The sequence below is a fragment of the Glycine max genome, chromosome 19 (assembly GCF_000004515.6).
Source record: "Glycine max cultivar Williams 82 chromosome 19, Glycine_max_v4.0, whole genome shotgun sequence".
Taxonomy (NCBI): domain Eukaryota; kingdom Viridiplantae; phylum Streptophyta; class Magnoliopsida; order Fabales; family Fabaceae; genus Glycine; species Glycine max.
In genome coordinates this window covers 50,921,455-50,938,269 of record NC_038255.2, presented here as the reverse complement: position 1 = coordinate 50,938,269, position 16,815 = coordinate 50,921,455, and the positions used below count along the sequence as shown (strand labels likewise).

Here is a 16,815-nt window from a genome sequence, read left to right as displayed (position 1 = left end):
AATATATTAATTTTTATAGGAGTACAATTAATATTTATAATAATTTGAGAGATCAAAAATATATTTTAAGAATTCAAAATATATTATATAACTTAAATATGAGCATGGGAGAACAAAATATGCACATATATTTATTACCACTAAATAAAATAGTCTAACATATGGACAATAATAGATCAAGCACGTACATCCAAAACTAACAAGATGAAAATAATATTTATATATTAGTCATGCACATATATAAATATTGTGAATAAAATATATGATTACTACGGGATTTACGAATCGATCAAATTATAAAAAATTTAAGCCCAAATTGATGGCCGAACTTAAATTTGGGCCAGCTTCAAGCTTGTTCAAAAGCTTGACAAAATCAAAATTTGTCCAGAATAAAATAAATTTTACACAAATAATTAAAACTTTGGATAAAAAAATTTCTTGACAATGTAAAACTTTCTAATTTAAATTCCATTTATCACTAAAAAATGTTTTTTAAAAATCCTAATTTGTCATATTTAAATGCAATCTTATTATATTGTGTAAGATGGTTATTCTAATAATGTCTACACACATCAAACTAAAATATGACGTAACAAATTTCATCAAATAATATTCTTCTCAAAAGTACAAGTACAATAATTTAACTTAACAGCTGTATATGTGTTCATGTGTCAAAAAAGAAGAAGAAGAAGCTGTTTGTGTTCTATTAAGCGTCCTAGCCAGTAATCGTTAATAAAGAGAAAAAAAAAGCTTTTATTTTCTTCTTTAAACATCGTAGAGGAGTACGTTCAATGCTTTACTACTTATTTAGGGTATAAAATAATAATTTAGTGAAAGTAGAGGGATAATTAGTTTTCATTTATTTATTTTACACTTCCTCACCGTTTTGAAGATGAACACAATGATAATAAATGACACCAAACTTCATATAATATGTTTAATTAACACTAGGTATCTCCTTCACAAACTAAACCAGGAGTTTCACTTGGCTTACTTCTAACATCCAATTTGTTTATTTTAGAAGATTCTAGCTACTAGGTCGAGATCAAATATAGACGGAAAGAACAGTCAAATGTCTAATCAAACCATTTTATTTTTATCTCAAATTATTAAACAAAGATTGTAGTTTTTCTTTTGACAGAAACAAAGAGTGTAGCTAAGACCTAAGAAATATAGATTACATAATATCCTGGGTCCATGGAAGGTGCTGAGGTGGAGCATGGGTACTTACTTTAGCGAAACGAGAGTCGCAAAGCTTTGTTTGGGGATAAGTAAGGCTCTCTTAGGTGAGGGATGAAATTTAGACTAGTCTAATGAACGGCGATGTAAAAAATTTACAATTTCTCAATATAGATTATGGTGGTAACTCTACCCATTCAACGGTTCATATGAAGAAATTATGAGGTCGAAAACGTTCTCGTTTAGAAATGTTCTGATTGTTAAAGAATAATTTTTAAATGAATCAATTATAAGTTTTGTAGATCTCATCTTTATTAGTGAGTCTGTCTTGCTCATTATTTGATGATAATGGTCAATTTCAGGTTGTGAGGAGTCTAAACAACGATAATTTTTTTTTATTCTATTCACTAAAAACATAAAATGACAGTTCTTTGTCTTTTATAAACATCTTTTTTCAATCCACTAAACTACATTCTGATTACTTTATCTTTGCAGAAGTCTGTGTTCTGAATATTTTGTATTCTCATTCTTGTGTTGCTTCCTCCTGTCTTTTTTTGTCAATTCCTAAGCTCCACTTTTCTATTCAGTTTTACTTATAAGGAAATCCATCGAGGTAGATTACCCAAGTAGCCAATCCTCATTTCGCAACATTGAATTTTTTATTTATTTCTTGAGGCATCTGTGCAAGATAATTCCACTAGCTCTTCAAAGAGAACTAGCATGGAAGTTGGAGTTGCAAATCTCACGAGGGATCCATCCTGCTATGTTCATGTATTAGAAAATTCAAACTTGTGGCATTAGAAGCATCCCGTGCATTTGCTGTCTTAAGTAAAGTGTATGGAATTTCCTCACTACGTCCTTCAAACAGGTTAGAGTTACTGCATCTGTATGTGCAGATCCTCAGAGCTTTCGCATGAAAGGTAGGTTAGTCTTGTTTAAACAATTTGTAATGAAAATAGTATTTTGAATTACTAAGTTATAATGAAAATAGTCATAATTTCACTATTTTGATACACCAAATCAAATCATTCACAATGTCTAACTGGTTACAAAAAAAGCACTAAATTTCCGCTACTATGGCAAGATTTATTGCTTATATTTTACATTAAAAGTAGAGTTAAATGCAAAGGAACATCCTTCAGATGATATCAAGAAAGAGGGAAAACTATATAATTAATCATGAAGTAAAAATAATTCAAATTTGAGAATCATTCGTGTAGTGCAAAGTAATTAACTTTCATGAAAGCAATTGCAAAAGAAAGAAAGCTCCCTTCTTCAAAACCAATATGTATGTGGATCACCACAGCCAACATACAAGCACATTCTGTTCAACCTGGGCGGATTTTGTATACAGGAAAATAGTTCACAGATGCCACACAACTAAAATTAAAACGTGGGAATTGACTGAATGAAGGATCATTAAATTACTTAAATGATCAATGCTAAAACAGTACTTAATGTTTCTTGTCTAGGTCCATTTTAGCAGAGTTTTCAAATGCAGTAGCATCAGTCCAAGAAAGTAAAAAGAGTGTAATGTAATAATTTAATATGGTACACACACCTACACGACAAGTTTCGTGAGCTGCAGAATTAGAAAATAAGCAATACAGACAATGAACAAGGAAACTAAGAAATAATATATGCAAAACTAGAGATTTTCTTTGTGTGGTTGCATGGATATATCAAGCATCAAGTTGAAGCCTCCCCATTCAAGCGTATTCTCTTAGGACCTTTTTCTTCACCTTGGTTGCAGGCTGTTCCGATCCTGTTTTCATTGGCCTCTACCGAACATCTTTTGTAAGGTTTAAACCCTGTTGGACGAGTCTTTAGCTTTCCTGGTCCAAGACCTATGATTAGCAGTCCCTCCTCCTCATTGTTATCTTTGACAAATAGCAGATTTTTCTGCACCCCATCACAATTAGAACTGCATTTCTTGCTTTCAAGGTCTTCATCTTTGTAGTCTGTGTTTTGGTCGTTATCCTTGATGCTGTCTATCTGATTATCCTCATTTATCAAATCATGAGTAGGTGAAAAGCTTTGTGGCAACACCTCTCTGGAGAATAGAGCCTGAAAGGCAAGACGCCCCTGAAAATAACAGTGGCATGAGGAAAGAAGCAATGCATGCATACATTACATTAACATTTCATCATAAGATATACAATCATACCTCTTCAGAGACCTCCTTCCAAGAATCAGTAAGGTTGTTAATGCTTCTACTACGACGATTACTAAGCTCGGTATCTAAAATGTTTGCATCAGGTGTTTTGGGCTCTTCCTTTTCTTTCTCATCCTTCAGTAGTAACTCGGTCTCTTCACTGCTAGAGGTTGTGTTGGAACCACATGAGGAACGGTCTACAGGTTTTCTGCCCTTCATTTTGTTGGAATCGGGGTTCTCAGAAATGACCTGATTCGTCTCATGATTAGTAGCCTTTGGTGAAGTATTTAAATTGGCATCTCCCCTCTCCTCAGATTTGGATGAAAAAACAGCTGGGGACTTAGGAGCTGAATGTTGAGCTTCTGAGTGTTCTGGATCCAGTATCTGATCTTGCAGAGAAGAATTTTGTGGTTTAATCTCTTCTTGTTCTGTTTTTTGTGGTGATTCATCAATATTCATTAATGGAACTGCAATCGCTGATGCAGGAGGACAGGCAAAAGCTGTATGGAGCGGAGCACACAAAGGAAGCAGTCCATGGGCAGCCCACCATGCGGTTGCGGCAGCTACTGTAGCAGCTGCAATAGCTGTCACACTTGGAGGCGAGCCAATTTGTCTTGATGGAAAATCTGGAGTGCACATGGGAGAATCTGCGGAAGTTTCTGCATTTGCATAGGGCCAAAATGTAGCAGCAAAACTTGCTGCAGCATGGGCTGCAGGGTTTTGTAGCAAGGTAGAGACAATAAGACTTGAAAATGTGGAGGACACCTGAAGAAATGAATGATAATCATCCTGTGTGAAGGTAGGACAAGGAGGAAATGATTGATGAATAGAGGACCGTGCAGTGTTGTTTTGACTTTCACTTATGTTTGATGTAGCAGAAATGGTGACAAGGTTAGGTTGCCCATTAACCCCTCCTTTCGGCTGAAATATGGAGTCTTGAAACACCATATCTGGGGATGGATTTTGAGTACTAGTTCCAAGGTTCCCATCAACAACGTGCACAGGGACATGTCTTGGGTAATTCTGATTGCCTTGCACCCCTTCAATTGTTAATGCACAATTAAGACCATCTGTTTTCTCAGTTTGAACCAATTCTGAAGCACCAGAATTCTCCGACTTAGAGACTTTACAAGTGCCATTAGACTTTTGAGTGTGCTTGCCATCATCTATCTCCAACTTCTGATTTTCAAGATCATCAGTAACAAAAGAGTCGTTGGTTTCATCTTGAGTTATCACATCTTTCACCGAAGGTATAAACTTCCTTAGGGCACATGAATTTCTCAGCGGCACTAATATTGATGTTGAATTCTTGTTGGCGGAAGATACAGATGAACAGGGTGCCTCTTGGAGAATGGTAAATACTTTTGAGCAGCTTTGGTCCTTATTTTCTTTTACGGTTGATGGCCTTAGGTCGACATCATGCTTCTAAAGGAACAGGCGGAATGATTTCAATGAAAGGGGGAAAGGCAGAAAATTCGAATGACATGGAATACATAAAAATAAATATAACCTCTGGAAGGGGTTCTTTCTCCAAGCCCAATGCTTGTTTACCAAGTGAAGATACAATTGAAATGAGAGGCTTTCCATGCCTTGCTCCGCTATGTAATGTTGGGGCACCACCAACATTGGTCTTCCGGGGATAAGGATTGTTTGGTTTTCTTTTTGGCCGTGGAGGGGGGATGTCTATATCAAGAGCTTGTCCTATTGGAACACCCTTTACAAAGGCCTCTTTCTCCAACTGAAAGTAAGAATTGTAGTATTCTCAGCAGGTGGAAGTTTCACAAAAACTATTTTAAAAACATTCATCGGAGCATTTGAGCATTATTATTATTATTTGTGGAATTGCCAAAATACTAATTAGAGAATTGTAATACCTCCAACAGTAACATTTCAGTGCATCCAATAATAAAGCATAATTAACTATCTACATGGTTTTCAATGAAGTACAATCTTCAAAGAAAACACACTGTCACTGCCTTTAAGTGGAGGTTTGATTCTTCCTGTGGAAAGATTGTGCTAGCTACATCTCTGTGAATTGGAATTGGAATTGGAGGTATCAAAAATTCAAAATCCTAGCTTGAAAGTGATACCCATTTTCAGTCAAAGTATTTCTATGAATAAATTCATTAAAGTTATCATTTCTCTTTTCCTTTTCTCCTAATAGACTAGTAGTTTGATGTGTCCTGTTGGGGAAAACAAGAGTATGAGTTCATAAAACAATAACACATAGGAACTAATAATGTTTTCCTCCCGTGTAACTTAAAATGGACACTAAATAGATATAAAAATAAATAAATAAATAAAAGAGAGCAAATGGAATTTTAATGTTGAGAATTCCTCAATATAAGGGCAATCCACGGAACTAAATCCAGAAAAAAATAATCTTCATTATGTAGTAGGAATTCATATTAGTCAATAGCAGGCTACACTGGAACAGGGAGCAGAGCAGCCTTAGGAGTTAGGATGATATGGGATTCAAATAGAGAGAAATTTTCAATAGCAAATAGTACCCAAAATAACTGCTTTTTGTGCTATATAGCATAACAGCATCACTAGCATGATATAAATTTCAAAAACACACATCTTTATCCCTATGTTCCATTCTTCCTTTTCCCTTAAACTTCTTAGTTCACATTTTACAAACTTTTATCTAATTTGTTGCCCCTTGCATCCTTTGTATCAAGAAACAAGTGAGAGCAATTTCTTAGTATTTTTTATAAAATAAAAATAGAACTTTGTTCTAAATATAAGAAACGAGTAAAGTATCAAATTAGTTTCTCACTTTTGGAGGCACCGTCAATTTGGTCCCTGAAATTTAAAAAATATCAAAATGATCTTTGACTTTACATTCTGTTTGCCACGTTATTTCCTGCCGTTAATAATCTTCTAACACCGTTAGTAAATGTGTGATGTGACACGTTAAGTGTCACCTAGACGAACACATAGCAAGCGTAATTGGGAAATAAGCAATGTCATGTCATAGGGACTAATATGACATAATTTTAAATGTTACATTGTAAAATGAAGAGTCAATATTTGTATACAATGTCAAATTGATCCTTAATAGTTTTTAGTCTAATTGAAAACGTGATGTATTCCCTCTCACCATTTTCTCCCTCCTATGGTTGAAGGATAACGTTCCTGTGCTAGGTCCACGCCAATCATCGCTCTCCCAGTGGTGGTGGTTGTCGTTCTTCGTCACCCTTCACTGTTCATTGACGCAATAAGTGCTTTTGTGTGTTCCACATCGATCATCGTCACCCTCCAATGTTGATTGACGCAATCGGTACTTTCCAGTAGAAGTAAGGGTTTTGTTTTTCACTGCATTTGGTCTTCTCGTGTTGAACCAGCGTAGTTGAATCGGCGGCACTATATCATTCAAACGCGTTGTTGTTTGCGTTTAAACCATTGGAGTAGTTTTTGAGAGTGAAGGGTTTGAGATTTTGGTTTAAGAGGTTATTCAGAATAGCGTAGTGGTATAGTGTGAGATGTGAAGCTTTTGAGAGAATGAAGTATTCTCTGTTTGAGATGCGTGTGTTCCAATAATGAATGAGAGGGGCTTTAGGGGTGAATGAGTTGATTTGTTGAGGCGTTATTCTTACTTGACAAACTTGCATTCATGATTTGTAACTTTATTTTTCCTATGTTTGTTTTAGTTCACAATTTGTTTTGTTTTTGCTCTCTATTAGTGTTTGCATTCTGTTTAGCTAATTTTTTTTTTATTCGCGTGTTGCGTTGTGATATCTGTTTGTTGTGCTTTGGTTATACAAGATGTGGGAAATAACCTTAGTACTACACCATGGAGGTACCTTTACTAGGATGTGTGTTCTCGGTTTGACGTGGCATTCTCCCTTGTGCTTGAATTAGCAGACATGATAGACCACAAAATAATAGAAGAAGAACTACAAAGATGGAGAAAGATGAATAGGAGAAGAATAAGAATTGATTGAGTATGAGTAGGAGGAAAAATAGAATGAAAGCGTGAATGTTAAAATAGCCGTTAGGGTTTTAACATTTTGGGAAAAAAGATGATCACCTAAATTATGTTATTTTAGTCCCTTTAATATCAATTTAGTCCCTCCGTACATGGCAAGTAGAAGAAACTGATGTGGAAGTTCCATGTGTGCATCCAGGTGGCACTTAACGTGTCACATCACACATTTACTAACGATGTTAAGAGATTACTAATGGTCGGGACTAACATGACAAACAGAATGTAAAATCGAAGATTATTTTAACATTTTTAAAATCTCAGAGACCAAATTGACAGTGCCTCTAAAAGTGAGGGACTAACTTGATATTTTACTCTATAAGAAACATAAATTTACTTTTAAATATATTAATTAATAATTTCTTTTTACACCCTTAATTTTCTATAAAGTCTATCTATGATGCATTTACTCATTTCTCATAGAATTGAATATATTCTTCCTTTTAAAGAATGACTATATTCACTGAGCTATTATTATATACTAACTTATGTTATAAGTGATTAAATTCGATAAGTTATTTGTATTTGGATGTATATTTGAATAAGCGCTTATACAATTTTGAAATGTTTGAATGCATATCTACCTAAGCACTTAAAAGATATTGTCTCTTTTTAAAAATTAATAAATAACTCATATTTCAAAATAAAATAAAAAATATAAACCAACTAAATAACTAATATACTCACATTATGTGTGCGTATGTATCACAAAAGTATTAAAAATAAATATCACTAATCACAATTTGCGTACTCTTAATTTTTAAAAACAAAGATTTAAGTATCATAAATTTGAAAAAATTAAGTGACACAGAAAAAACACCATACACTTATCAATAATTTTAATAAATAAATTTTTTAATAATCAAAACATGATTAAAATATAATTAAGGTGTTAAAATTAAATTATATATATATATATATATATATATATATATATATATATATATCATAAAATCATTATATAAATTTAAAAAATTCACCATTCACGTTTATAAATATGTATATGAAAATAGTATACCATTATAAAAACTTCACCAGTACGCAACAATGTAGAAGGAAACACAAAAAAATTACTAATAATGTATAGAAGAAATTACTAGCAACATACAAAAATATAAATTTATTTAATTAAATTATATTTTTAGCAAGGAAACACTTAAAAAAATAAATAAATTTAGTAGCCACAAATAGCTATAATTTGATTTGTGTTAGAACTAATATTTATATTAATCTGAGTTAAGAAACGAATAAAATAAAATATTTGATTCGAAGGAAGAAACGAAAAAGAATATAAAAAAATACGTGTTTAATATTTTTGATCTTGGGGTGACTCAAAGAAAGGTTAATCTTTTCATAAGCTCTGCATAAACTATTCCTATAAGCTATATTAGAGAGCTTATGAAAATAAGCTAAAAACATCTTATAGATTAAGATATTTTCATAAGGTCTCCCAAACACTTTCATAAGAACTTAAGTTATAAGATAAATACAAATAAATTGTTGACAAGCTCTTCCAAACGGGACCTAAGTCACACTCATTTGAAAAAATTATTTATTGAATTACACGTAGTACCATTAGATATAATTGTCACTTAAATTATTTAATTCTTATGATTAATTTTGAATAATATTTAAATTTATGATATTATTAATTTTAAAAAAACTAACATACCCTGATGCAGGAAGACTCTTCACTGTACGAAGATACGTGGAAGGATTAAGCAGTTTTATCTTTGCATATGCAATAAATATATTATTAATTAAAATTAAATAATTTTATTAGTATAGATGAATTAAGTATTTATTTATATGTATAGGATTGAAGGTGCTATTATTTTTTAAAAATAATTCACCATAGTCTTTCATTTTTTTACTTCATTACTATTACTATGTTCTTATTTCTCCTAGATTGATGGTAATTGTGTAAATTATGACTTATTATTTATCAAGAATTTTTATTATTATCTGTTTAAATGTTTATATGTGTAATATAAAATATTGGTTTAAATATATCTTTAGATCTTATAATTTAGTACTTTTTTTTTCTTTTCATCCTTTTAAAATTATTTTTTTGTTTTTCATCCTTTAAGTATTTTATATTGCATTTTTTTATTATTAAAAATACTATTTGAAGTATTGTTGGAATCTATGTCCATTGTTGGTAAGTATGCAAAGGAGGTGGAGCAAAAGCAACGATTGAAGCCAGAACAATATGTGGAATATCTAGAGGGTCCACAAAGGAATTAGCATGAAGTTCAGTCGAAGAGGAAAAAAAGGGGTGAGGACAAAATTATATATGGTTGAAGTTGAGGACAAAAATAACAATAGTCCATTAGGAGACGTGAGTAGCCTATAAAAATACATTCGAGAGATGAAGAGAGATTCATTTATTTCACATTACTACTTATCTTCGTCATTCATTTTCTTAGAATCTAATGATTATAATAAGTAAGTAATCTTAATTAGTAGATTTCAAGAAAATGAATGATGAAGACGAGGATAGAATTACTCTTTGAGTAAGATGATCCTTTCTCTTAAAAAAATTAGACAAAAAGCTTATATTTACATAAAGTGAGGTCATGGACAAAACATGCAACCAAAGACATGGAGAGGAACAAGGTATAGATCCTATTAGGAATAAAAGAGAGAGTAGGGATCGGGGTTGCGAAGAACAAAGGAAGGCATGGAGTTGATTAACATGTTGTCACAAGCGCATCACCCCAGGAACAAAAGAGAAAATTATGGGGAAGAATGATACCAGTTGTTTCAATCACGTGTCAATTCTTTCTTTCAGCAACACCATTTTGCCATGGTGAGTGTGCACAAGATGTTTGATGAATAATACCTTGTGAAGTAAAAAAGAAATGAAACTGGGAAGACATATTCACAAGCGTTATCAGTGCCTAAAATTTCAATAGGAGAATCAAATTGATTTTGAAATTAAATTGAGAAACATTGAAAGCTGGAAAAAACATCAACACAATTTTTCATTAACCAAGTGCAATGGGAAAAATCATCAACGAAAGAGACAAATAATAGTAGCAAAAAGTTGAATAGAAACGACCAAGACCCAAAAATATTGGAATGAACCAAAGCAAAAGGTGACAAACCAGTTTTATTAACTCGATGACCATAACTATGGCGAACATGTTTTCCAAATTAACAAGACTTGTAGTTAGAAGACGAAATTTTTTAAACTAAGGTGACTTAAGCACTAATGTGCAAAAGCCTGAGAAGGAACAAACAATCGATGGTGAAAGTTGATATAATCCTCGCAACTCATGTCATGCTCTAGTAGTCCGTCCGGTATGTTGATTTTGGACAAGAACATGCTTGTTAACAAAAATAACAGAGTAATCGAAGGTGTGAGAGAGCTTTCTAATATATATTAAATTAGAAGGACAACTAGAAACATAAAAGCACAAAATTTAAGAAAAGGTTAGGAATTGGATATGTTTGACCAATGCCTTGAACTTTTATCCGAGATTTGCCAAGGTAAAAGAAGAAAAAAAATCCAAATAAGACAGACGGTAGAAAAGAGATTTGTTACCAGTCATATTATCAGAAGCCCCAAAGTCAAGTATCCAAGGTTCAAGAAAATAGGACTAAGAAAAAAAGGCTCCAAGACTATTAGACTAAGTAATGACATCGATTGGTGAGATGGGTTGTTCGGCTGCCTTGAATAGGAGAAAATCATTGTAATCAATGACACAATTAGTAACATCCTCAATGGTTCCAAAGGCAATGATTTGAGCAACATTAGCTAGCTTAGATTGTTGTCTAGTCTTAGTGTTGTAGTTGGTTGGTTGATTTTTCTCATCGGATCAACGAGACATTATTAAAAGTCACCACAACACTAGATTTTGACGGGAAACTGTCGAAGGCCATGAGAAATGAAGTTGAAAAAGGGCCAGAGAAAAGTTTCCTAATTGAGGAAAGGGTGGTAGAGGGATCGCTGGAAAAACGACTCATGCACCAATCAAGTGAGGGCATGTGCAACGACAGTTGCTGGCAAGATTTTGGTGCTAGGGTTGCTAAAGGATGGTGGTTTAAGTGCAGCGGCACACATGCTTGGAATATGGCCTATTAAGGATAAAATTGGTAAGAACTTGCCCATTTCACTTCAGTGTGCTACTTTTCATTGGTGATTAGACAGAACATCAAACAAGACTAAATCACGATGTTTAGAAAGTTGGTAAATTTTCACATTTCTAAAGTTTCAGACCAAAGTGCACATGACCCTAAATTGGAAGAGGTAAATTAGACTTTTCCCTTATTAATATTTTAGCGTTAGCTTAAAGCAGTTAGAGAATGAACACTTATCTCAGCGGGGATTCACCGTGACTACCTAGCATTAACAACATTAAATATTTGGAATATGATCAATTCTTTCAGCCATTATTGTTCAGATAAATGAAATCTCATTCAGCTCACTAATATTGTTAAAGATCTCTATACAAATCATATTTTCACATAAGTAAAGGTTCTCCAAATATGCATGTATTTATCGTACTTTTCATTGCTTTGATATGTGGTTCTATTCTATATCTGACAAATGGCACAAATAGTAGTGCAGTTGGACAAAAAAAAAGGGGGACTGGTTTGACCAAGCAATCATACTGACTACTTGCCCAAACCAGTCCCCCTTGTCTTTTTAACTTCTTTAAAATCAATTTGTTGTCAGATGTCTTCATTGCCTTTGTGTACTCCATCAAAGCATTGAACCCCTTGTCTCTTCAATATAGACAACAAAAGGGTTCAGCACGAAAACTCAATGTTATTTACTTGAACCTTATACAGTAACCATAGATGCATCAGAAAATGTAAATCACTTGAATGCCCAAGTCTGATGTTATATCCTTCACATTCTCTTCGCCTAAGCTAAAAATTTTCAGCACATTTTATCATTAGTAAGGGCGTGTACTATAATTTCAGCATTAGTAAAGGTAATAGTAAAGGCTGTAAAAAATGAACAGGAGCCTTTCAAGTCTTGTTAAGTGTTAACTATTTCCTCATTACATATAAGCTTTATTGTACTACTATACTCTGCCTATACTCTATGATAGTGAATGTTGGGTTGTAAAGGAACAATAGGAGAAACGTGGGACTACATAAATGAGAATGCTAAGATGGATATATGGCCACATATGAAAGGACAGGATACAAAATAATTATATACAAGGATATATTGGTATAGCACCAATACAGAAAAAGATGACAAAAAATCAGTTAATGTGGTTTGAATGCGTACACAAAAGGCCACTGAAAACTCCAGGGAGGAGAGTAAATTGCATTTTTTATAGTCGTGTAAAAAGGAGAAGAGGCAGACTAAGAAGGACTTCAGGGGAGTTGTTAAGAGAGATCTCTTGGTAAAATAATAAATTGCATTTATGTTCATATTGATACTGTTGCAGCTGGCGAACAACCCTCTGAACTCATTTATTAAAAGCATTAAATTATTATTTATATTCTTTTTTATAGAAAGTCAATCTCCAAACAGTTTACTAATATTTAGTCTATGAACATACATAACTAAATCGCCTGCCATGCTAGCATCCAAGTTCTGGAATTCCAATCACTGAACCATACCCTTTTGGGTTTGAACTCTAAATCAATACTCAAACCCTTTTTTTTTTACTTAAGAAACCTAAATTCTTGAAAACCATAGAAGGTTCCTGATCACTTCTACATGAAACTCTAGTAGTCATTCCCTAATGGAAAATCATGCCACGAAACTTCTTTTCTATAGATACAATTCCATCTTAAAGATCTGGGTACTTTGAAGCATTTCTTAGATATTGACATGGCATGGGACAAGAAGAGTATATTTCTTTCTCAAGGAAAGTATATACTTGATTTGCTAGTCCTGAAAGTAACAGGTACTGCAGGAGCCATCCACGTGACACCTAAATGATTTCTAATGCAAAGCTTTCAGCAGATGTTGGTGACGAATGAAAGAAGCTGGTTGGTAAACATTATCTGACACTACTCTTTCTCTATACATGTGATCAGACAGTTCATGTCTCCTCCAAGGGAAACTCATTAGGATATTCAAAGGAAACTCTTAGGTAAGGCATAAGCCATAATGTATAGTGATATATATACACATCAGGCGGGGAATAGGCAAGTGTTTTGTAATTTTTTTGTTTTTTGTTTAAGAAACCAAACCCCAATATAGTTTAAAATCCACCAGTTCAGATACAGAACTATTTTCTGCCATTGAATGGGAATTTTATGAATCAAACAAAATACCAAATTGGTTAATAAATCAGCAGCAAATCAAGATGAAGCATAAATTTGAATTATAGGACCAAAAATTTCAATGAATAATCCCAGGTGAGAAGGTATGGATTTACCTTTGTAAAGAATTTCTGAGCATGACTCCTGATTTGCACAGCAGTCTTTGTTCCTATATGCTCTGCACAACAAAATTAAAACCCCCAAAAAAGGGGGCAGGGGGCGTGAGAAAAAAGAGTAGTCCTATATACAGATTTAATCAAATAGAGAGAGCAGTTTCTGTAATTTCCTATTAACATATTCTAGTATGCTAGATATCAAGATTATTTGGCAATCTAAAATGCATTTATGCATCTGAAGATATGAAGTATATATAAAGTATTAATGGTGAGCATAATATTGCCTTCTATGCGCTGCCATGCTCGCCCGTATAGCTTCAAGGCTTCTAGAAATCTGTTATGTTCCTCCTCTGTCCATCGTTCTCTTTGCTTTGTGATAGTATATGGCTTTCTTGTCTACAATTGCCAAGTAGCCACTCAGATAATAATAAAAATAACAACAATAATAATAAGGTTTATTTAATATTTTGGCCTATATAGTTGTTTCCACTTTACAATTTTTTTCCTATACCAAAAAACTATAAATTTTAGTTTCTACACATGCATATTACTTTTTTGTTACAAAGTTATAAGTGTGAAATATTTATAAGTTTTGTCAATTATTAATCTATGCCGGAAAACATGAATTGGGCCTTTAACGAAGTCTTTTATCCCAACCATATTATTTTCATTCATCATACTCAAACGTGAGACTTTCCTTCGGACCAATGTAATGTTTGTCCCTACACTCGAGTTTTGATATTGTTAACTTGGTTGTGGTGCTATTGTTAAGACCACTACAAAAATATTCTAAAAGTGTAAGTGTAGAATCGCAACAAATTGCTGTTTATTTCTTTCACAACAACATTTTAAATTGCAGTTGCGGTCACGGTTTTGTTGCATTTCATGATATTGCAGGAAATTTCATACAAATACCATCATTGCAACCACAATTGCAGCCGACACTCCAAAAACTTGACTTGCAGCCAAAATTGTGTCAAACAATTTTTTAAAACCTTGCTCCATAACAAAAATTTTGAAACGGTTTAAATTGCCAAAAAAAAAAATTGTAGAGACTTTACACGGTTAAAAAAATCGCAATTTTGACAATACTGTCAATCACGTTGAATATATTAATGGCAGGTCCAAAACATAACTTATATCATTGTATCTGTGTGTAAGGACTAAATCGTATAGGGAAAAATCATAAAGTAGGAACCATATCATCAATTGAACCTAATAATAATGACAACTATTAATTCCCTTTCAGGAATCGAAGTTTGCCATTAATCTACCACAATAAAGTTGACTAACTTTAATAAGCACTTCTTCTCCAGAGGAGTCGGCGTCCATTAGAGGACGTGTGCTGCTAGCTAGCGCTGCTTCAGATCTTCCCTGACGAGGAGTGGGTAAAAGGAATATCTCCTTTCGTTTTTTGTGACATGGAACACACCAAATAGTGAGGCCGTTGTGGTGAAAGCAAGCAGAAGCTGATGATAAGGTGATGCTACTGCAAAAGAAACAGAAAGCAAGAACAATAGGTAGAGATCCGTCTCTGTTTGGTAACAGCAATTATAACTCTAAGCATTCCAATCACAAGCCACACGCAGGATAGTAATAGAGAAAAAAAGATTTAGCAAATTTTAAGAATCCACCGCAACAGAGACGCTTCTCCGAAAGAATAAAAGAAAACTCTTTAATCAGAATCCTCACCAAAACGAACTCCACAGCGCCAAAACCTTTCAAACGCGGAAACAACTACAATTAGTATATATATCACAGCAACACTTGGAACTTGCACGTTCTAACTTGTAATTTCACTTCAAAATTAATATCTCTGCCACTAAACTCCAAGTTCCGTTCTCCTATTTGGTTGCCGAGAATACTTAATCAGAGAGGTTAACTCAGCATACATGATATATTCAAATCGGAAAAGTTATTCAGTCGTTTTGCAGTTTCCGGCGATTAAATTTTCTCGGTAACCAAAAAGAGGGGAAACTGAATAAATTTAAAAAAGAAAAAGAAAGGAAGAGAAAAATACCTTGAAGTAAAGCCATGGTGAAGAAGAAGAGAGTTGAAGGTGCGATCATGCATGAGAAGCGACGGAATTCATTTGCGGCAATGACGAATAGGAAACAGTGGCAAGTAGAAAAGGAAGAATGAGGGGGAGCGACTTCAACTACAAGGAACAGAAGCAAGCACAGCCAACTGTTCAACAGTGAGAAGCAATCTCAGCCACTAGAATTTCCTGGGATGAAAACGAAGGTGTCGTTTTACTTGGAGGCTGCTAAGTGTGCAAGGGATTGTGACAAGTGGCATCAATTTAGTGGTTAATGCACTTTTCCTGAATCCTTTAATATTGTTTTTTGGGGCCTTCTCCCCTCAACTGAAATCTCATCCACAAACTCCGACGCCATTGTTTTCAGTCCGTAAAAGCGCCGCCAGCTGTCATACGTGGGGCCCTCAAGTTGCGCGGCAACGGCTTCGTCCAATCACACCGCCGCACGGAGCGTCTCTCTTCACGGTTCGTTACTTGCTGTGCGTTCCATGGCTCAATTTAGATTTGTTTCTCGATGATAATAATCTAAGCACCAGACATACAATTGTAACACTTTTTGTTTAATTTAAATCTACAATCTAATTTCAACCAATTTAATTATAATCTGATCAAATTTAAATTTTAAATAAAAGAATGTTTTTTTTAAATAATTACGAAAACAATTATAATATAATATAATTAAATACATTTAACTTCTTTTTCTTCTTTTTTGGAGCAAATACATTTAACTCAAAAACGATTTTTTAACTGTTAGTCCAATATGAAACTTATTCTATTTCAAGTTAAAATTAAATTATGTCTTAAATTATAAGTGTAGTAATGACCGGCTGTCTTTAAATAAATGAATACACTTAAATTGGGTTGGCCTAAAACATATTCTATAAAAAAATTTAGAAGAAACCATACATAATATTTAATAAATACACTATTTAATGATGTAGAACAGTCAATGCTACCTTTAATATATTGATTACAACATTTATTAAACATTATATATATATATATATATATATATATATATATATATATATATATATATATATTAAATCTAATGCTATTTTTATAAATTAAAACCTTCGTTGTTTTTTAAAAAATA

The 16,815-nt window shown here is 33.3% G+C and overlaps 1 protein-coding gene across 3 annotated transcripts; it reads right to left on the bottom strand.

Annotated features, from left to right (window-relative positions):
- Window positions 1-2,504: 2,504 nt before the first annotated feature.
- Window positions 2,505-16,139, bottom strand: LCL3 (LHY1/CCA1-like protein). Of its 3 annotated transcripts, NM_001358989.1 has the most exons (8): window positions 15,702-15,871; window positions 15,374-15,399; window positions 14,975-15,170; window positions 13,966-14,077; window positions 13,682-13,743; window positions 4,845-5,072; window positions 3,347-4,759; window positions 2,505-3,264 (listed from the first exon to the last, which is right to left on the bottom strand). In NM_001358989.1, exons 3-8 carry the CDS (start codon window positions 15,011-15,013, stop codon window positions 2,869-2,871), a joined length of 2,250 nt encoding a protein of 749 aa, NP_001345918.1. In that variant the 5' UTR covers window positions 15,014-15,170; window positions 15,374-15,399; window positions 15,702-15,871; the 3' UTR covers window positions 2,505-2,868. The 3 variants fall into 3 exon arrangements, with proteins under 3 accessions (NP_001345918.1, XP_006604919.1, XP_006604918.1); XM_006604856.4 differs by lacking the exon at window positions 15,374-15,399 and having other exon boundaries at window positions 2,580-3,264; window positions 3,347-4,756; window positions 15,702-16,139; XM_006604855.4 differs by lacking the exon at window positions 15,374-15,399 and having other exon boundaries at window positions 2,580-3,264; window positions 15,702-16,130.
- Window positions 16,140-16,815: the final 676 nt, after the last annotated feature.

Coding starts and splice junctions, on each gene's coding strand:
- LCL3 (XM_006604855.4), bottom strand. CDS start 15,754: ATGCATGATCGCACCTTCAACTCTCTTCTTCTTCACCATGGCTTTACT. Junction 14,078..14,974: donor GAGAAGAAGTGCTTATTAAA/GTTAGTCAACTT, acceptor TGGCAATTGTAG/ACAAGAAAGCCATATACTAT. Junction 4,760..4,844: donor AGAAAGAACCCCTTCCAGAG/GTTATATTTATT, acceptor CTGTTCCTTTAG/AAGCATGATGTCGACCTAAG.